At 45.2% G+C, this 23,090-nt stretch overlaps 1 protein-coding gene across 2 annotated transcripts in view; it reads left to right on the forward strand.

Annotated features, from left to right (window-relative positions):
• DPYD (dihydropyrimidine dehydrogenase) overlaps positions 1–23,090 on the forward strand; it is a 1,712,944-nt gene that overhangs the window by 646,073 nt on the left and 1,043,781 nt on the right. For both annotated transcript variants that reach the window (XM_075321045.1, XM_075321044.1), the window contains exon 7: positions 4,087–4,168. In XM_075321045.1, coding sequence (XP_075177160.1) covers positions 4,087–4,168 — 82 coding nt within the window. The remainder of the gene's footprint in view (positions 1–4,086; positions 4,169–23,090) is intronic.

The raw sequence follows: 23,090 nt of genomic DNA on the forward strand, positions 1-23,090 counted from the left end.
TATGCTCACTGCATTGCTAGATGATTTTTTAGGAAAGATAGTTTGTAAACTGGGGTCACTTATGAGGGTTTGGCTTTTCTGGCACTTATGGTGCTCTGCGAATGTGGCATGGTACCTGAAAACCATTGCTGCCATATCTGCGCTCCAATATAGCATCCTTCTCTTTATGAACTTTTCACTGTGCCTAAAAAGTAATTTCCGACCAAATATGGGGCATTGCTGTACTTTTGTTGTCCAATTTCTCCTGTTAACCTGGTAAAAATTAAAAATTTTGGCTCTGCTCTCAGCATTATTAAAAAAAAACCATAATATATCTTTTCCCAGCCCAATACTATAAAATTCAGTGAATCACCAATAGGATCAAGATACTCAACACACCTCTATTCTTTAAGGGATATAGTTTCCAAAATGGTATCACTTTTGAGATTTTCTACTTTTTTGGTACATCGGTGGCTCTCTAAATGAGACAGCATCCACAATCTATTCTAGACTCCAAAAATCAAATAGCGCTCCTTCCCTTCTGAGCCATGCTGTGTGCCCAAACAAGAGTTTCTTACCACATATGGGGTATATTGATTACTCAGGAGAAATTGCATAAAACATTTTCTGGTCCATTTTGCTATGTTACCCTTGTGAAAAATCTGGGGCTAAAACAACATTTTTGGAGAATAAATTGTTTTTTAATTTTCACATTCCAATGTATTAAAATTCTTTGAAGCACCTGTGGGGTCAGAATGCTCAGCACACCTCTATATAAATTCCTTTAGGGGTGTAGTTTCCAAAATTGGGTCACATGTGGGGGATTTCCACTATTTAGGCACAATAAGGGCTCTGCAAAAGTGAAATGGCGTTGACCATCTATTTCAAACAAGTTTGTGTTTCAAAAGTTAAATGGTGCTCCTTCTCTTCTGAGCCCTGCCATGTATCCAGACTTTAGGTTTTCATCACATATGGGGTATCAGTGTACTTAGTAAAAATTTTACATCAAAGTTTATAGTCCATTTTCTCCTATTACCTTGTGAAAATAAAAAAAACTTGTGGGAAAAGTGTATTTCTCCAGTTTCATAATTCAACGTTATAAAATTCTGTGAAGCACTTGCGGGTTCAAGATGCTCTCCACACCTCTATATAAATTTGTGAGGGGTAAGGTTTACAAAATGGGTCACTTATGGGAGTTTTGCAATTTTTAGTCTCATGAGAGACTCTCCAAATGCGACATGTCATCCGCTATCTATTCCAGGCAATTTTGCACTCAAAAAGTCAAAAGATGCCCCTTCCTTTCCAAGCACTGCCATGTGCCCAAACAGTAGTTTTTCCACTATATATGAGGTATCAGTATACTCAGAAGCAATCGCACAACACATTTTATTTTCCAATTTTTCTTTTATCCTTGCAAAAATGACTAATTTTGGGCTAAAGGAACAGTTGTGGGGGGTTTGAAATGTTTAAGTACATCAGTTGCTAAGCAAATTTAACATGGCATCTACTATCTATTCCAGTCAATTTTGCTTTACAGAAGTCAAATACTGTCCTTTCCCTTCTCAGACTTTTCCGTGTGCCCAAACAGTAGTTTTACATCACATATGCATACTCAGGATAAATTGGACAAGAAATTGTATGGTCCATTTTCTCCTGTTACCCTTGTAAATATGCAAAATTTGGGGCTAAAGCAACATTTTTTGTTGGAAAAAAGTAAAATATTTGTCGTCTTCTTCCACGGTGTTTTTATTCCTATGATGCACCTAAAGGGTTAATAAACTTCTTAAATGTGATTTTGAGCATATTCATGGGGTTAGCTATTAACATTGTGTAACTTTTGGGTATTTACTGTCACATAGGCCTCTCAAAGTCACTTCAAATATGATGTAGTCCCTAAAAAAATTGGTTTTCTAAACGTTGGAAAAATGCGAAATTGCTAATAAAGTGTTAACACTTTTAACTTCTTAACAAAAAAAGTTATATTTTAAAAATTATGCTAAGGTGAGGTAGATTTGTGTCACTTTTTGTTAAGTATTTTGTGTGGTAAAACTATCAAGTTTAAGGGCATATAATTTTAAAGTTTGAAAATTGTATCATTTTCAAATATTTTTTGCCATTTTTTTTATATTTTCAAAAATAAATGCAAAGAATAAAGACCAAAATTTACCACTATTGTAAAGTACAACATGTCACAAAAAACAGTCTCATAATCTCTAGGATATGTTAAAGAGATCAAGAGTTAACTCACAAAGTGACGTTGGTCAGGTTTGTAAAAGGAGATTTGGTCATTATTCAACAAAGTGGCTTGGTTCTTAAGGCGGAATATATTTAAAGGGTTTATCTGGGACTTTACTTATGTTTTAATAAGGTGCTATAATCTTACAGTGAGGTATTTAGTTACTAACTACAAGCCTGTTCTACTCGGCACAATCTCTTCCAGCTCAGAGCGATCAAGGACCCCTCCTTTCCGCGGTTCTACTGCTTCATTTACCCTTACGTCAACAAAACAGCTTTTTTTATTCCAGGTTGCTCAGTTAACAGGGCGTCACTGCCGACATCATGCTGATTGACAGCTGGCTGTTTGCAGATAGGCAGCAAGGAGCCAGCTCTCAATAAGCATGACTTCGACAGAGATGCCTTCTCGGAAGAGGAGAGTGGAAGAGAAGAAGCAACTCTATTGACTTGACATCACTGGAAGCCGCAGAATTACCAGCAGACGTGTTCTTTGACTGCTCTGTGCCCGTAGAGATAGTTGGTGGGAACAACAGGCAGGGCGTTAGTAACTACTTACTTGTAAGATCTTAGCTCCACAGCAAAAAACAAAGCAATGTCCCGGATAACCACTCTAAATTCTGCCACGTGTTCACTTCTCAGTATTCGTAAGGTAGAGGAAAGGGTTAACCTGTGCTGCCGTGTGGATAGAAGAAATCACTCCATAGTAATGATCTTCGTGATTTTATTATTCAACGCATTTCAGACTCTATACAACTCCTTCAGGAATCAAAATCACTGATGTACTGATATATTGTACATCAGTGATTTTTATTCCTGAAGAAGGAATGTGATGATCTGTCATGCTTTCATGGTAACTGTGACCCTTACAACTCCCCCAGGTGAGTGTCTTCTGTGCTATTTTATTCTGGTCCTACCAGGTTAAGACGCCATGTGTGCCTTTGTCTCTTCTAGAAATAATTTTACATGTTCACATCTCCTTAGTAACTCCAGTCCTGACCACTTTACTCACAGTTCTGTAATCAAAACATGCGTTTCGTCTGTTGGCACAAGACCAGAGCAGTGTGTCAAAGGACCAGTTGACTACTTATTATAATAGCTAACCTACCCCTTTTCTCTATCTATCCTTTTACAATGGCTAAAAAAGGGGCTACCTTAGCTAGTGAAATGAGCAGCAAGCCAGCCCTCTTCATCTACTGCTTTGGAGTTAAGGCCACGTCTCACTAAGCAACATCGCTAGCGACATCGCTGCTGAGTCACGTTTTTTGTGACGCAACAGCGATCTTGCTAACGATGTCGCTGTGTGTGACATCCAGCAACGACCTGGCCCCTGCTGTGAGGTCACCGGTCGTTGCTGAATGTCCTGGACCATTTTCTTCAAAGGCGATGTCCTGCTGGGCAGGACGCATCACTATGTTTGACACTGTGTGACAGGGTCCCAATGACAGTAGAGATCGTTATACAGGTCGCTACTGCGACCTGTATCGTTATTGAGTCATTGGAAAGGTCTGACTGTGTGATATCTCACCAGCGACCTCCCAGCGACTTACTAGCGATTCTTATCAGGTTGCATTGTTTTCGGGTTCGCTGGTAAGTCGCTAAATGTGACGGGGGCTTAACTCTTTAACCTCATCTATGTCTTTTTGTTTTCTTTTAATTAACTGATAATTCTAAGCATAAAAAATTTATTACTTTTGCTTACTTAATTTAGAAATTTGGAAAATGTAAAACATGTAGTTTGGCATAAGATTGTGACCCTTACCAGCTGATCTAGTGTTTGATTTTTTTTTGGGGTTGATTACCTGCTTAACTATACTGTGACACCTATAGGAGTTAATAAAAGGTGTTTCATATCTGAATAATATGTTTTAACAGTGCATCAGAAATCCCGCAGTTCCGTTTGCCATATGATGTTGTCAGTTTTGAAATCGAGCTGATGAAGGACCTCGGAGTTAAGGTAATGATAATGATAGCATAAACTGATCTGCCAGATGTAAACTGCTAAATACCATGTCCATTAGTAGCAAACAATTAAAAGCTACAGTAGGCAGTAGCAGAAAGATGCTTCCTCTTGCTCAGGGCATTTGTCTGTCTGCTGTCTGAATGCCAGTAGTCTGGAAAAGGGCAATCGATAGTTCTCATTTGGCATGCCTACATGTGATTAATTGTCCGTTAAAATAAAGAAGCAAAACAAAGTTAAGTTGCTTTAGGGGTTCCAGTTCGTAGCTAGAAGGAGCAGCATCATCTCAGCAGATGAGCTTAAGAACAGTCTTATGTATGAGAATGCCAATAATGTTGTATACTTCTTGTTAATCAGTGTTTATACCATACTTAGGTTATATTACTAATCTACCAGGATCTACAACATTTTATTTCAAGGTTAACAACTTGAAGAAGCAATGCAGATACATTAGAATAGATGAATATTAGCCCTGAGCAAAACTGTTGTCCAACAGCCATATCGGTACTCGGTGGCTGCTGTATGATAGCCTTGCAATCCTCCTCCTACCTACTGGCAGGAGATCACCACTTGTAATTAGAAGGCACGGCACAACATCATCATTGTAGCATGACTTATCCAGTACATTTGTGCCCTGACTAATATTATCAAGTGGCACTTGGGATGCAAACAGGCTGGGGAAGTTTTTCAAGGCTCTGGTTCAGCATCCATTGACTACATACCAAAGTCCGGTAAATCATTTTGCTCAACTCTAATAAATATGGATGATTAAGAAAATAATCACAGGGTCCTATAGCTTTGGAGAATAGCTATGGGCAAATCAACAATGAAGTCACCGGACAAGGTCTCCAAATCAAGGAACATTTCACTAGTGACTAAGACACAATTTGTAGTCTGGTCTTTTCTGTGATAACATATTGATGGCAAACCTGAATAATAAAGGAACAAAACAGAAGAATCATCAACAGCTTCAAAATGTGGTTCTAGAAATCGATGTTATCAATACTATGGATGCCAAGAAGAACAAACAAATCAATTTTAAAACAATTCAAGCCAGACATGTCACGTGAAGCAAGGATCAACAAGCTATGACTTGCCTACTTTGGACTCATCGAACGAAGAGAATAATCACTGGAAAAATATATCATGGTTGGAAGAATAGAAGGAACAAGGTGCAGAGGAAATCCAGCAACTCAATGGCTTGATAGTATCCAGAAAATGGTGGAGAAGACCATGGTGGACCTTTCTAGGCATGCACAAGATCAATCTTCCTACAAAGCATTCATCCATCGAGTCACCATGGCTTGAGATCAAGCAAAGGCCATTAAATGATGATAATATTATTATTATTATTATTATTATTATTATTATTATGCTCTTCAATCGCTCCAGTCCCTAGAGCATAAAAAAATAATACGTAAATAAAATCCTTATACTCTGTTCATCATACACCTATCTGGCCATCGATGTGATTGGTGAGGTCAGTATACAGAATTTATTTATTTTTTTATTGCCATTAATGATTCAGAAAAATTTAGCTGAATAGAAGTGAATAAAAAAGAAATCTGTATTTTTTGCACAGTGGATTGTTATAAAATTCAAGTAGAATTCAATGACACTCCAACATATTTACTCATCTCTGGAATACAGGTTAAGCTAGTGGTTAGAAATTTCTAAGGCAAATAAAACATGGGACAGAAAAGTAAACTTTGACCAATTCATGGTATTGTGGTGGAGACTGCCAAGCTAATATATGGGAGATTTTTGGTTCAAGCAATGCATCTTTTCAAAAATATATATGTGAATTGGCTCTCTTCCAACAGTAGAAAGCTTTCTCTTTAGTGACTCCTATTTGAGGTTGCAAATTCAATATGTCAATGTTTGACACTTGTAACATGAAGATTAGCCAAATGAGAAACTTCTCAAAAAGCAAACTACCCTCATCTGCAGACAGCTGTTTTGAGGTTCTTGCTCTTCCTCATTACAAAGTAGAGTATTGGTTAGCTTCGAGAGAGACTGTTAAGGTCTAAAAAGTTTGGTTCTTTTTGTAGAAATCTCAAAGCTTTTCAAGAGAGACCTACAGGTCAACTACTACAACTACAGGTTAAATACTAGTTTAAGAGTGACACATTTCATGGACAACATTCTAATATCTTGTTTATGTCTAATAGTTCATGGAAGGGATATTAAACACGTTCCTCACTTGCCTAAGTTTGCCAGCTAAATATCCAGCAGTGTTGAATTTCTAGTATTGATTAAGCCTGACTTACCAGGTCGTAAATCAGAGTCAGAATGTAGCCTGTTGTGATCTTGTTAGTTATGATCAGAGAAAGATATGGATCAATTATTTCTGCAGTCTAGATGTTTATAGAAATCATGCTGAAATATTGAAGAGATCAGTCCTGCAAAATAAAATATCATTGTAGTCTGCAAAACGACGGCAAAGATTTACAACTTCAGCTTGGTGTAGAGTAGAGCTGAGTGAATATATTCAAGTGGAATTGAATTTTCCAAAATTCAAAAATCCCCATTAGCCCAAATTATTTAGAGATTATTTGTAACTGGCTTCCACGTGGTTTCCGTTTTGGTCAATGGCTGCTATTTTTCTGAACCCTAAAGGATCATCAAAAGGTGAAAAAAAGAAAAAAAAATACTCATACTCACTTTACCGCTCACATCTTCAGTCCTTCCACTCCTGACTGTCACCCATCTGGTCCTTATTGCATTTTTTACTGTAGCTGTTAGTGCTGATATCCTCAGGCCTCTCATACTAGGCTGGGACTTTTGTCTTTCATGAGGCCGGGGATGGTTCTTACACATGTGCATACAAGGTGACGGTGTACGTTGTGACGTCAGGAAATTGAGCTTTTGCGCAAAACCATCCAAGACCTCATCAAAGTGAGAAGCTCTGGCTTAGTGTGAGGGTGTCCAATTATTTAGCACCCAAGGCATTGATAAGGAAATAAACTAAAGGCCCTGTCACACACAGAAATAAATCTGCGGCAGATCTGTGGTTGCAGTGAAATTGTGGACAATCAGTGCCAGGTTTGTGGCTGTGTACAAATGAAACAATATGTCCATGATTTCACTGCAACTACAGATCTGCCAAAGATTTATCTCTGTGTGTGACGGGGCCTTAAGGACCAGATAGCTAACAGCAGAAGGGAATTTACATTTATTATGCTCAGAGATCTGGTGAGACCCAAGAGCATAATAAGAATTAAATTTGTGGCAAATAAGTTATCTGCTAATCAAATTTCCATTAAAAAAGGTGAATTTTTCCGGTGTGTATTGCCAAATTTATTTCTCTCTCCTATGGCTTTGAGGAGCACAGACCTAGAGTCCTCAAATTCTCATGGTTCAAGTGTGCTTACACTTATTATTGGAAGTAGCAATCCTAAAAGTCAATAGTGAACCTTTAACAAGTCCTGACATATGACTTAGGACACCACTAAACACTGCGTCTGCAAATTGAGGTTCTGATCTGGCATAAATCCTTACTCATATGAGAAGGCTCGTTTAAGGGCCGGTTTTCACTTTTTGGATTGCTAGTTCCAATAAGTAACACTAGAGTTCATCTCCTTCCTCTCTGAAGAGACAATTTGCATATTTTCCAGAGGAGCATTGCGGCTTAAAGTCTCCTCACTGGCCTCCAGATTGGTATGTCAGTCTCCGCAAGGAGAAACATTTTCCCCTTACTCCTGTTTAACCATGGATCTGTCTTCCAGTAGTTCTGGTCAAGCATGCTTAATAGTTACCCAATAGGCATCAAAAGCAGACATTTTTTGTCACTGCGCAGTTTGATGGTGCATGCGCAGTATCACCATTCTCTCTTCCTATGCACTAGCTATTTCAGAGTCTGTCTTTACTACTCAAGAGGGTAGTGAGAGATCGGCAAATAAGATTTTAAATAAGATTTTTGTTCCCAGCTGGGTTGTACCAATAAGGGGTTTATGAGCACAAGAATAATATCTGCTATCCCTATAGTGGAGTCTATAACCCACTCTGACATTTATTTGTCAGTTTTAGCTCTCCTTCACCCCCTTCAGCCATCAGTACAGTTTGTTACTGTGTTTGTTTAGTGCTTCCAGCCAAACTACACTTACCATTTCTCATTGTGCCACACATATTCTTAACACTACACATAATGCTTGCCTACTGCATGTAGTTGGCTTCTGATCTCTGGATAGTCCACCACACTCATAGATAGTTATATTCAGACTGCTACACAGTCTCATAGCAGAAAACAAATCATGGACTGCTCTGACATACCTGTTCCAGGTGACATTGTCTGCACCTTTCCTCCTCCCTCCATCAGCACTTCTCCCTGCCACCTTGCGTCTCCTCCACAGTTTCCTTCCACCATCTGTCCTCCCACTGCTTCTCCTAGCTTCTTTTTTCTCCATTGACTTCCTGCATAACCTCCACAACAGTTTGTGAATTTTGGAGAGGGGGCAGTTATGGTCAGAGGCTCTGGAGAAAGAGACAGCTGGGAGCACTGCTAAGGACAGAGTATTTGGAAAGAGGAAAGGTATGATAGGAAGCTGTGAAGGAGGAAGGCAGGTGGAAAGAGGTAATTTTGTATTGCAGATTGGCAACATCCAATCTGCAATACAAAATTACCTGCTTCCAGCTGCCTTCCTCCTTCACAGCTTCCCACCATACCTTTTCTCTTTTCAAAGATTTAGCTGATGAGCTCCTTCTCTCCCTTTGATGATGATGATGATGATGATGGCACATGCTTCATTGGAGGTACCCATAGTTAACAGAAGTAGACAATGTTTTCTAGCACCAGTTCCCTTTTAAAGCAATCAGTCTGCTCCTATAATTCAATTAGCATGAACAAGTTATATCAGCTTCCTTGTCCTCACTAACACTTTCTTCTGAGATGAAAAGAACACTAAAATTCTGTAAACTGGTACATTTTGTGGTAGGGCTACAATTCCGTGTAAATGGTGATGTTCTGATTATAGCAGCAATCACATCAAAGATTTTATCCTCTTAATATATTGCAGTTAACACATTGTATAGTGCTGTATACTTAATGTTGCTCATTTTTACCCTTCTACCCAGTTAATTTTTCTATTTTCCATTAGGTCTAAGTCATCACATAATTAAAAATAGACTAGCTGAATCCTTCTAGGCTCTATGTAGAAACAAGAAGTCACTATTAGAACTACAAATCTACTGTAAGTCACTATATTACTTTGTAATTATAATGATTAGAGTTGAGCGCGGTTCGTGGTTCGTGGTTCTCCAGTTCACGGTTCGAGTGATTTTGGGGGATGTTCTAGATCGAACTAGAACTCGAGCTTTTTTGATAAAGCTCGATAGTTCTAGTTACGTTTGAGAACGGTTCTAGCAGCAAAAAGCCAAGCTAATTACTAGCTGGCTTTTCGCTGTAATAGTGTAAGTCACTCTGTGACTCACACTGTTATGAAATTTCAGCGTATAGTGTGCGTGGACTGCGCATTCAGATCACTGCTGCTGGGATAATGGCAATCGCCATTTTTTTTTTTCCTTGTCTTCCTTCCCTAAGCGCGCGTGTGTAGTGGGGCGGGCCAGCATGTCAGCCAATCCCAGACACACACACAGCTAAGTGGACTTTTAGCCAGAGAAGCAACGGCATGTGTGATAGGATGTCCATGTCACATGTCCCTGCATTATAAAAACGGGTATCTGCCCGTCAGGACGCCATTATCTGCCTTCTGAGTCTGGGTGTCAGTCACCGCTGGCGCAGCTCCTGTCTCCGATACTGCTGTGTACGCTCTACACACAGCGCTATACAGAATAGGGATAGAAGTTTCTTTTAGCCCTTGTAAGGGCTAATAACAGCAGGCTCAGAGCCATAGGTGATAGTCAGGTCCGTGGAAACAGATTTTAACAGCTACAGATAAGAGCGTCTGTGTAGCTAAGGTCAGGGACTTCCTCGCTGCATTTCTCCATTAGGAGGGATATAAAGTGAAGCTTCCTTTCCTCTACACAGACCCACAACCCTGCCATTGTACCCTCCTGCCCTTTGCACACTCAAGCTCATTGTTACTAAGCCATTATACTAGCAAACACTGAGGAAACTTAGTGGCATCCTAAAAGTGGCTGTTGGACTTCATTATTGTCCCACTGGTGCAAACATATTTGCAGCACCTTTGCATTGCACACTCAAACTCATTTTTACTAAGCTATTATACTAGCAAACACTGAGGAAACTTAGTGGCATCCTAAAAGTGGCTGTTGGACTTCATTATTGTCCCACTGGTGCAAAGATATTTGCAGCACCTCTGCATTGCACACTGAAACTCATTGTTACTAAGCCATTCTAATAGCAAACTGTGCTGCCAGTTTAAGGGCCGTAGTTGCATTGTCAGGGATAGTTATTGTTGTTTATTCTGCTGTCAATAAAGCTAGACCACCGCTGCAATCTTCACCACCTCTCAATTTTTACTACCACATTTTAAGTGCACAATCTTGTCGCAATCAAAATGAGTGGCAAAATGACAGATGCTGGTGGAAAGGGGAAGAGGTGTGTTGGAAAAGGAAAAAAAGGGTTTGTCCGTGGGGAAGGTGGCAAAGCTCCATTAACATCTGCTGAAGATAGACCATCTTCCAGCAAAAGCAAGATGTCTACTACTTACTGTGGACAATCCGATGTGCTCCGTTTTTTACGGACATGAACAACTGGAACAAAGGTAGATGATGGCCAAAAAAAGAAAATACTTGAATGGATCTCAAGTGGTCCAACAAGTGCCCTCTCCGCCACCTTAACTACCGCATCCAAAAAACACCAGTCCTCGGAGTTGTCATCCCAATCACACTTGCTTTCTCCCAGCTCTGAAGTCTCCATCCGCCCTGCACAGTATGGTGGAACTGAGATGGCTGAGTCTGCAGAGCTGTTCAGTCACACTATAGCCTGGGAATCAGAGGTCTGCTCCCAAGCTACAGTGAGTACAGACCAGGAAATGGTCTGCAGTGATGCCCAGAACCTTTGTGACTCTGATTCAGGCTGTGTGGACCAAGTTTCTGAGCATAATGTTGACCCTTATTCACAAACTGTAACACCTGTTGTTATAGACAATGAGGAACATACTGATGACGATGAGACGCAGATACCAGATTGGGATGACAACTTAAATATTGGTTCACGTCAGGAAGAGGCTCGGTCTGAGGGTGAGGGGAGTGCAAACATAACGCTTGATGAGGAAGTTCTGGATCCCACCTACTGTCAACCCACAGTCAGGCACTCGAGGAGGTCAACAGAGGCGGTGGAGGAGGATGCTACTGGCGACGAAGTTACCTTGCGCCTTCCTGGACAGAGGAGTAGTACTGGTAGCACGTCTACAACTGCATCCTCAGCCACCACTCTGCCTCTGAGCACTAGTCGGGGGGGCTCAGCAGGTCGCATGCCCTCTAAGCCGTGCCTAGCCTGGACCTTTTTTGACATAGCAAAAGATCGCCCAAATTATGTGATATGTAAAATTTGTCGTGATTCTGTTAGTAGAGGGCAAAACCTCAGCAGTTTGACAACTTCTTCCATGAATCGTCACATGAATAAATATCATATGTCCCAGTGGGAAGCTCACCGTGCTGCAATGCGGCCTAGCGGAGTGGACCATCCACCACCTGCCCCATTAAGTGCATCCACGCGCTCTTCATCTTCTAGGACTGTGGGGACAGCTGTCACACCTGGTTTTCCACGCACAACTTCCACCACTGTAACCGCAACAGGCAGTTTGCTTGGTAGGTCGTCAGTTGGTTTGGAAGGGGAAACAATAGTGATGAGCGAGTATGCTTGTTACTACTCGGTACTCGCACGAGTATCACTGTACTCGGGCTACTCGGCGGGGACCGAGTAATCTCGCGATACTCGTGCTGTACTCGTGGTCTTCATCCCTGCATGTTGGCGCTCTTTTGAGCGCCAGCCCTCATGCAGGGATTGGCTGGCAGACCACTGCAATGCCACAGCCCTGTTAGTTGTGGAATTGCAGTGATTGGCCGGCATGCACAGCGTGACCGAGCCTTTATACCGGCGGGCGCGCTGTGCTCTGCACACAGCCATCCAGACAGTCAATGCAGGGAGAGTGTTGCTGCTTTAGGGAAAGGTTTGCGGCCCTTTATAGCTATTTCCGTAGCAGGGCTGCAAACAGTGTGACCAGAAGTCCTTCTTAGGACTATTATAGTTGTATACAGGCAGGCAGGGTATAGCCAGGTCGGAGTACAGTAGCAGAGTCCTTCTCAGGACTATTGTTGCTGTATACAGGCAGGGTATAGCCAGGTCAGAATACAGGCTAGTGACCAGAAGAGTCCTTGTCAGGACTATTGTAGCAGTATACAGGCAGGCAGGCAGGCAGGCAGGGTATATAGCCATTTCTAGTGGTGACCGTATACCAGCCTTCATCATCATATCTGGGGCTGGTGTACACAGTCTAAAACAGTCCAGATAGTGTCAGACTTCTCAGTAATTGTCGCTCCTAAAAACCTGTTAGGTTCTTAGTGCGTCCGTGCTTGCATTTAAAAACCGCACGTGTGTGGCAGTCGGTGGCAGTGTCAGGCTCCATATTGTCCCTGGATAGAGACGTGCATGATGGCCTGTAAACCTGAAGTGCCCATTGTAAGGAAGTGGGTCTATTGTAGTATAGCCCTTAGGCAGGGCAGCCAAAAATTTGGAGGCTCCACATTGTCCCTGGATAGAGATGTGCATGAGGGCTTCAAAACATTGTTCCCATTGCAAAGGAGCGGGTCTCCTGTCGTTGTAATGCCCATTCTGAAAGAATGGGCGAAAAAATTTACCACTGGGGGTATACCTGAAACAACGGCCTAACTATTGTAACGGTCATCATGATGGCGCATGAGGAGAAGGAGGAGCAGTCCAGCGATTAGCCAAAGTCCAGAAGTGTGTTACCATGGGTGAGTGGAGGTACATGGCAAATTCCCGTTACAAACTTTAAATTCTGCTTTCATTTTCTGGTGGTGTGGTGAAGTCTGGCCCAATCCAACCCTTGTTCATCTTGATCAGAGTCAGCCTGTCAGCATTTTCAGTTGACAGGCGGGTGCGTTTATCTGTAATGATTCCACCTGCGGCACTAAAAACACGCTGTGACAAAACGCTAGCGGCAGGGCAGGCCAGGACTTCAAAGGCGTAGAGAGCCAATTCATGCCACGTGTCCAGCTTGGATACCCATTAATTGTAAGGCACAGAGGAATGTCGCAGTACAGTTGTTTGATCTGCAAGGTACTCCTTGAGCATCTGGGCAAACTTAGGATTTCTTGTGGCACTACCCCGCTCCTCAGGGGCTGTGGTATGTGAGGGGCTGAGAAAACTGTCCCACATCTTGAAGACTGTTCCCCTACCTCTGGTGGATTGGACTTGTGCCCCTCTCGGCTGTACGCCTTGGTTGTCCACTGATTCCTGACCTATGCCGCTAGCGTTTTGTGAGGGGAATGCTTTGCCTACTTCCGTGACTATGGCCTTCTGGAACTGCTGCATTTTGCCTGACCTCTCCGCCTCGGGAATAAGAGACATAAAGTTCTCCTTTTAGCGTGGGTCTAACAGTGTTACCAACCAGTAATGATTGTCGGCCAAGATGTTCTTAACGCGAGGGTCACGAGACAGGCAGCTTACCATAAAGTCAGCCATGTGTGCCAGACTCTTAACAGCCATCACTTCGGTATCTTGACCAACACGATGACTGAACATGCTGTCCTCCTCCTCCTCCTCCTCCTCATCATCATCTACCCTGTCCTCTGGCCAGCCACGCTGAACCGAGGATATGACTGCATGTCATATCCTCAATTTGGCCGGAGAGTTGCTCCATGTCTTCATCCTCCTCCTCGTCATAGTCCTCCACTGCACGTTGTGATGAGACGAGGCTGGGCTGTGTGTTATCACCCACACCTACTACTGTTTCTTGGTCAAACTCATCGCGCTCCGCCTGCAATGCATCATGGTTGTTTTTTGAGCAGTGACCATTTTAGAAGACAGAGAAGCGGTATGGTGACGCTAATAATGTCGTCATCGACGCTCACCATCTTGGTGGAGTCCTCAAAGTTTTGGCGGATGGTACATAGGTCGGACATCCATCTCCACTCCTCAGGTGTTATGTGTGGAGTTTGACCCATTTCCCGACGGCTTAGGTGATGCAGGTACTCAACAACTGCCCTCTTCTGCTCACATATCCTGACCAACATGTGCAGAGTTGAATTCCAACGCGTGGGGACATCACACACCAGTCTGTGAGCCGGAAGATGCAAATGGCGCTGAAAGCCGGTAGGGCCGGCTGAAGCAGTAGGTGACTTTCGAAAATGTGCAGACAGGCGGCGAACTTTTACCAGCAGATCAGACAGCTCTGGGTATGACTTTAGAAACCGCTGAACCACGAGGTTGAGCACATGGGCCATGCATGGACCATGTGTCAGCTGGCCTCGCCTCAAAGCCGCCACCAGGTTCCGGCCATTGTCACACAAAACCTTTCCTGGCTTTAGGTTCAGAGGTGTGAGCCAGTGATCTGCATGCTGTTTCAGAGCTGTCCACACCTCTTCTGCATTGTGGGGTTTGTCACCTATGCAGATTAGCTTCAGCACAGCCTGTTGCCGCTTCGCCGAGGCAGTGCTGCAGTGCTTCTGTGTCACCCTGGACAAGCCAGGGGCCACAGAGCACAACACTTACACACCCCACACTCCCTGCAGGCACATCATAGTCAAAACACAAAATCCTTGTTGCCTTCCCCAGGGGCTGTTGTTCACACCAGGGGGTGGAGCCAGGCGGTTGGTCTCCACCCACAACCATCTCCCAGGGCCAGCGCCTGTGGGCAAAAGGGGCTCCTCCGGCCCATATCCAGGTCGGGGAGCGGGTTACCGGTGGAAAACCATCACTACCAACACTGAACTTAGGTGCAGGGAGAGACAGTCATCACTAACCTGCAGGGAGGAACAACCGCAGCCGTCCGAGGGACCCGTCCATCCAGCCACTTGTTTTACCGTGAACTGTGTCATCATCATTGGGCTGAGTGAGTACCTCCGTGCCGTGCGGCACAGCGCTGCCCCTGCGACCCTGCACCTCATCAGGCCCCGCAACCCACCTGTCATCCATCTCTACCCCATCACCGGGCCCCGGGACAACCAACCCCCCTACCCACGGAGGGGAGAAATAACAACAAAGCTGCTCCCTGTCACAGGCTCCCGGGATCCCCGTCCAGAGCAGCGGTGGTGTCCACACAATCACCACAACCGTGGGTGGCGTCACGGACAATATCCCCAAAACCCAAATCACCCCTTTTCACTCACGGGCGAGGAGCGCCGCTCGAGTCCCCGGGATCCGGCCATCGCTCGAGCCACCAAGCAGCAGCAGCCGTAGAGCAGCGGCAGCCGGACCCGAGCAGTGGGAGAGCGCAGCGTCCCCTCCTCCGCCCGCGACACTTCCAGCTTGGGACTGGTGTGGAGGGTAAAGTGGATGAGGATGCGCAGGAGAAGGAGGAGGCTGAGGAGCATGACATTCCGGAGCTGTAGAGTGTGGGTGAAACCCTGACTGAGGTAGGGCCTGCAAAACTTGGTGTGGGAAGGACGTGTTCCGTCCCTCGCTCAGACTGGGTCCCAGCTTCCACAATATTAACCCAGTGTGCCGTCAACGAGATGTAGCGGCCTTGGCCACAAGCACTTGTCCACGTGTCTGTGGTTAGGTGGACTTTGGGTGAAACAGCGTTGTTCAGAGCACGTGTGATGTTTTGTGACACGTGGTTATGCAATGCGGGGATGGCACACCGGGAGAAATAGTGGCGGCTGGGGACCGAGTAATGTGGGACAGCTGCCACCATCAGGTCGCGGAATGCTTCTGTCTCCACCAGCCTAAAAGGCAACATTTCCAGCGCAAGAAGTCGCGAAATGTTAGCATTTAGAAGTGTGGCATGTGGGGCGTTGGCAGTGTATTTGCGCCTGCGTTCAAAGGTTTGCTGAATGGATAACTGAACGCTGCGCTGGGACAAGGACGTGCTTGATGATGGTGTTATTTCTGCGTGTGCAACTGCAGGTGCAGGGCCGGAGGAGGCTTGTTCGCGGGCAGCATGGACAGGGGATTGGCTCGCATTCACAACAAGCGAAGACGTAGCAGTGACATCAGCAAGCACTGCTCCTCGACTCTGTTGTACATCCCACAAAGTCGGGTGCTTGGCTGACATGTGCCTGATCATGCTGGTGGTGGTCAGGCTGCTAGTTTTGGTACCCCTGCTGATGCTGGCATGGCAGGTGTTGCAAATGGCCTTTTTAGAATCATCTGGAGCCAACTTAAAAAACTGCCAGACTCGGGAAGACCTAACATTTGTACAGGCACCTTGTGTCGTGTTGTTGTTCCGGGGAACGGTTGCCTGACGTCTGCCTGGGGCCACCACCCTGCTTCTTACTGCCTGTTGGGATGCTACGCCTCCCTCCCCCTGTGCACTGCTGTCCTCGCTCTGCATATCCTCCTGCCAGGTTGGGTCAGTTACTGGATCATCCACCACGTCGTCTTCCTCTTCCGCACCCTGCTCCTCCTCCTGACTTCCTGACAATTGTGTCTCATCATCGTCCACCCCTTGTTGAGACACGTTGCCAACTTCGTGAGAATGTGGCTTCTCAAATATTTGACATCTGTACATACAATCTCGTCATGGCCCACTTCAACAGGAGCTGGCAAGAGGCCAGAATGTGTGAATGGAAACGTGAACAGCTCTTCCGAGTGTCCAAGTGTGGGATCAGTAATGTCCATGGACGTGTACTCAGCCTGGTGGTAGGAAGGAGGATCAGGTTCTGAAATGTGCGGTGCAGTATCACGGCTACTGACACTTGACCGTGTGGAAGACAGAGTGTGTGTGGTGGTGCCAATCTGACTGGAAGCATTATCCGCTATCCAACTAACAACCTGTTGACACTGGTCTTGGTTCAAGAGCGGTGTACTGCTGCGGTCCCCAAGAATTTGGGACAGGACGTGCGAGCGAGTAGATGTGGCTCTTTGTTGTGGCGAAATTAGAGCTTGCACACGACCTCGGTCTCTGCCTGCACCACCATCACGTCCACTTCCTTGTTCGTTGCCAACGCCCTTGCGCATTTTGCAATGCTGTGCTGATGTGTATTGACTAGACTTGTGTATTATATCCAAGTTTTTACAAAACGCACACAAGTGCACCTTAACGCTGCCACCAACAGGCACACACGTGCGGTTTTTAAATGCAAGCACGGAGGCACTAAGAACCTAACAGGTCTCTATCCAGGGACAACGTGGAGCCTCCCAATTTTTGGCTGCCCTGCCTAAGGGCTATACTACAATACACCCACTTCCTGACAATGGACACTTCAGGTTTACAGGCCCTCATGCACGTCTCTATCCAGGGACAACATGGAGTCTATCAATTTTTGGCTGCCCTGCCAAAGGGCTATACTACAATACACCCACTTCCTTACAATGGGCACTTCAGGTTTACAGGCCCTCATGCACGTCTCTATCCAGGGACAACGTGGAGCCTCCCAATTGTTGGCTGCCCTGCCAAAGGGCTATACTACAATAGACCCACTTCCTTACAATGGGCACTTCAGGTTTACAGGCCCTCATGCACGTCTCTATCCAGGGACAAAGTGGAGCCTCCCAATTTTTGGCTGCCCTGCCAAAGGGCTATACTACAATACACCCACTTCCTGACAATGGACACTTCAGGTTTACAGGCCCTCATGCACGTCTCTATCCAGGGACAACGTGGAGCCTCCCAATTTTTGGCTGCCCTGCCAAAGGGCTATACTACAATACACCCACTTCCTGACAATGGACACTTCAGGTTTACAGGCCCTCATGCACGTCTCTATCCAGGGACAACGTGGAGCCTCCCAATTTTTGGCTGCCCTGCCAAAGGGCTATACTACAATACACCCACTTCCTGACAATGGACACTTCAGGTTTACAGACCCTCATGCACGTCTCTATCCAGGGACAACGTGGAGCCTCCCAATTTTTGGCTGCCCTGCCAAAGGGCTATACTACAATAGACCCACTTCCTTACAATGGGCACTTCAGGTTTACAGGCCCTCATGCACGTCTCTATCCAGGGACAACGTGGAGCCTCCCAATTTTTGGCTGCCCTGCCAAAGGGCTATACTACAATAGACCCACTTCCTTACAATGGGCACTTCAGGTTTACAGGCCCTCATGCACGTCTCTATCCAGGGACAACGTGGAGCCTCCCAATTTTTGGCTGTCCTGCCAAAGGGCTATACTACAATAGACCCACTTCCTTACAATAGGCACTTCAGGTTTACAGGCCCTCATGCACGTCTGTATGCAGGGGCATTGGTGAACCTCACAATTTTGGACTGCCCTGGCAAAGGAAAATACTACAAAGACTCACTTCCTCAAAATGGGCACATTAAACTCAAGAGGCCTTCATGTACGTCTCTTCTCAGGGACATCGGAGTGCCACACAATGTTTTACGTAAAATCTTTCATGTATTAATCTCAAAAAGTAACATACACCAGCTCTATCTCACTATTGGGTATGTGCCCTTAACATTTCTGCCATGAAAATTCATTTTGGTGTCATTTTTGAAGGTTTTCTGGTGAGTCCGTAAAAATGGCGTAAAACGTGGACAAAATTGTTCACAGCTGTGACTTTTGAGTGATAAATGCTTCAAGGGGTCTTCCCCATGCTGTTGCCATGTCATTTGAGCACTCTTCTGAGACTTTTGTGACATTTTTAGGGTTTCTACATGCTGCCGGGGGTCATTTCATAAAAATACTCGGGTCTCCCATAGGATAACATTGGGCTCGGTGCTCGGGCCGAGTACACGAGTATCTTGGGATGCTCGGCCCGAGCCTCGAGCACCCGAGCTTTTTAGTACTCGCTCATCACTAGGAAACAAGTGTCTGTGTACAGCTCTCTCAAACATTGATAGCACCAACGTTGGATGAAGGCAACATCATGTCTATGCCTGCACTTTCCTCACAAACCTGCATTTTTACCAGGGACACCCTACTCAACACCGTCTACACACAGCAGTCAGATCTCTGTCCCTCAGATGTGGACAATTAAAAGGCCATTTCCTGCGACCCATGACAAAGCTAAGAGGTTGACTTTATCCCTCTGTAAGTTCTTGGCTGCCGAAATGCTGCCTTTCCGCCTGGTGGACACACAGGATTTTAGAGACGTTATGTCTGTCGCTGTGCCCCAGTACCAGATGCCCAGTCGCCACTACTTCTCTAAGAAAGGTGTGCATGCGCTACACCAGCATGTTGCACACAACATCACCACTTCCTTGAGAAACTCTGTGTGTGAACGGGTGCATTTCACCACCGATACTTGGACCAGTAAGCATGGACAGGGACGTTACATGTCGCTGACTGGTCACTGGATAACTATGGTGATAGATGGTGAAGGGTCTGCTGCACAAGTCTTGCCGTCCCCACGACTTGTGTGTCAATCCTCTGTCTGTCCAAGTTCCGCCACTGCTTCTGCCTCCTCCACCTCGTCTGGGTCCTCCACCTCCGTCCCAAGCCTGCCTGGTCAGGCCACCAGCGTTCTAACTGCGCAGAAGGAATCACGCATCCCTCATTACTATGCTGGCAGCAGAGCGCAACGGCATCAGGCGGTGTTTAGCTTGAAATGTCTTGGAAATAAGAGTCACACAGTGGCTGAGTTGTGGACAGCTCTGGAGACTGAGTTTGGTAAATGGTTGTCTCCACTCAACCTGCAGCCTGGTAAGGCCGTGTGCGACAATGCTGCAAACCTGGGTGCGGCCCTTCGCCTGGGCAAGGTGACACACATGCCTTGTATGGCTCACGCGTTGAACCTTGTTGTCCAGCAATTTTTATCACACTATCCCGGCCTAGATGGCCTTCTGACCAGGGCACGAAAACTGTCTGCTCACTTCCGCCGTTCAACCGCCGCAGCTGAGCGACTTGCATCGCTCCAGAAGTCTTTCGGCCTGCCGGTTCATCGCCTGAAATGCGATGTGCCGACACGCTGGAATTAGACTCTCCACATGTTACAGCGACTGTGGCAGCACCGCCGAGCCCTGGTGCAATACGTCATGACGTATAGCCTGGGCCAACGAGATGCAGAGGTGGGGAAGATCACCCTGATGGAGTGGTCTCAGATAAAGGACCTATGCACCCTTCTGCACAGTTTCGACATGGCGACGAATATGTTTAGCTCTGACAATGCCATTATCAGCATGATAATTCCAGTCATTTACATGCTGGAGCACACGCTAAACACTATTCGGAGTCAGGGGGTGGGACAACAGGAAGGGGAGGAACTACAGGAGGATTCATATGCGCAAGACACAGCAACATCTCCAAGGTCCAGACGTTCATCATCACCAACGCGGCAGGCATGGGACCATGGGGGACAGGGATCAACAAAGGCGCATGGTAGCAGGCGAAATGCTGAGTAAGGTGCAGGAGAGCATGAAGAAATGGAGGACGAACTGTCCATGGACATGGAAGACTCAGCGGATGAGGGAGACCTTGGTCAAATTTCAGTTGAAAGAGGTTGGGGGGAGATGTCAGAGGAAGAAAAAACGGTTAGCACCTCTATGCCACAAACACAGCGTGGACTTGGTCCGCATCCCTGCGCAAGACATATGAGCGCCTTCTTGCTGCACTACCTCCAACATGACCCTCGTATTGTCAAAATTAGAAGTGATGATGACTACTGGCTTGCCACACTTTTAGATCCCCGGTACAAGTCCAAATTTTGTGACATAATTCCAGCCATAGAAAGGGACGCACATATGCAGGCGTATCAGCAAAAGCTGTTACTCGATCTTAGCTCGGATTTTCCACCAAACAACCGTGGTGCAGGGAGTGAATCTCCCAGTTATAACTTGACAAACATGGGACGATTTTGTCATCTTCAACAGTCTACCCGTACCAGCAGCACCATATCTGGGGCTGGTAACAGCAATTTTATTGAATCTTTTCATAATTTTTTGTAGACCCTCCTTTGCAAGGCCACCAGAGACAACAAGTCTGACACATAGTCAACGGCCGGAGAGGATGATACAGGAGTATCTCCAAATGAACATCGATGCCATGACTTTGCAAATGGAGCCTTGCTCATTTTGGGCTTCAAATCTTGAAAAATGGCCAGAGCTCTCCACTTACGCCTTGGAGATTTTGTTGTGTCCAGCTGCCAGCGTTGTCTCTGAACGTGTCTTTAGTGCTACTGGGTGTGTGCTGACAGATAAGCGCACGCGTCTGTCCAGTGACAATGTGGACAGACTAACGTTCATCAAAATGAACAAGTCATGGATCCACAAGGAATTTACTACCCCTGTGTCATCCTGGGGAGAGAAAATGCTTGTGGATTTGGAATGTGCTTGATGCAAATCAAAACATCCTGTTAGCAACAGGGGCACAAGTGCTGCCACTGAAGGGGTGGGTGTCTGTGTGGCCCAAGTTTTGGAAAAAAGGGAGACTCCGCTTGGAGTAACCCTTGCTGTGTTTTTTAAAAGGAGCCAAGATGAACAATTCATGGTTCAGCAAAGACTTTGCTACCTACCTTGGTGTCATCCTGGGGACCGTTAAGGATGGCGTATTTTTTAATGTGCTTGATGCAAATCTAGCTGTGAAGTGTACAACTAGGGCACAAGTGCTGCCACTGATGGGTGTCTGTGTGGCCCAATTTTTGGAAAAAAAGGGACACTTCGCTTGGAGTAACCCTTGCTGTGTTTTTTAAAAGGAGCCAAGATGAACAATTCATGGTTCAGCAAAGACTTTGCTACCTACCCCGGTGTCATCCTGGAGACGGTTAAGTATGGCGTATTTTTTAATGTGCTTGATGCAAATCTAGCTGTGAAGTGTACAACTGGGGCACAATTGCTGCCACTGAAGGGGTGGGTGTGTGTGTGGCCCAATTTTTTGAAAAAAGGGAGACTCCGCTTGGAGTAACCCTTGCTGTGTTTTTTAAAAGGAGCCAAGATGAACAATTCATGGTTCAGCAAATACTTTGCTACCTACCCCGGTGTCATCCTGGGGACGGTTAAGCATGGCGTATTTTTGAATGTGCTTGATGCAAATCTACCTGTGAAGTGTACAACTGGGGCACAAGTGCTGCCACTGAAGGGGTGGGTGTCTGTGTGGCCCAATTTTTGGAAAAAAAGGGAGACTCCGCTTGGAGTCACCTTGCGGTGTTTTACATGATTTTAGAAGGGCATGCCATGCCTATATCTGTGTCTCGTCCTCTTTTTCCTCGTTACGCTGTTTTGTTTTCGCATGAGAATTTGTTCTTGTCACTTTCCCATGTGTTTGTGTTTTGTTGTGGGTTGTTTGTCACCTTTTGGACACCTTTGAGGGTATTTTCTAGGTGTTTTTATGTGTTTGTGATTGCCTCCCATTGTTTCCTATGAGTTCGAGTGGTTCGCCAAACCGAACTCGAACGAGACCTCTGTTCGGCGAACCGAACTCGAGCCGAACCACGGCCGGTTCGCTCATCTCTATTAATGATGACTCTTGCATTGAATAGCAACTTCTTGTTTCTACTTGGATCTTAGAAGGATTCAGTTAGTCTGTTCTTAATCACAATGAAAAACAGAAGAATTATTTTTGTAGAAGGGCAAACTGGGCAAGTACACAGTGCTATAAAATTTGCTGATTATAATGTATTAGGAGGTTAAAAACTTTAATGTGAGTGCTACTTTAACAATATTGTCATGGCAAGGAATGCCTGCAATTTTTTTGCAATTCATCTGATCACTCTGTATACTATTGTAGGCTTAATGCATATTATCATCATTTTTTGAAAACCAAAATTTGAATCAATCTCAAAACTTTTGACCTCCACTGTAAAGGTCAAAGTCTCAGTTTAGCAATTATTCCGCACTAATATTATAGTTCATTCAAATAATCAATTCAGAGGATAATTTCATAGAGCACCCTGTCTCAAATAACTTTTCATTTTCTAATTTTTGA

Source organism: Anomaloglossus baeobatrachus, chromosome 8, assembly GCF_048569485.1.
Source record: "Anomaloglossus baeobatrachus isolate aAnoBae1 chromosome 8, aAnoBae1.hap1, whole genome shotgun sequence".
NCBI lineage: Eukaryota > Metazoa > Chordata > Amphibia > Anura > Aromobatidae > Anomaloglossus > Anomaloglossus baeobatrachus.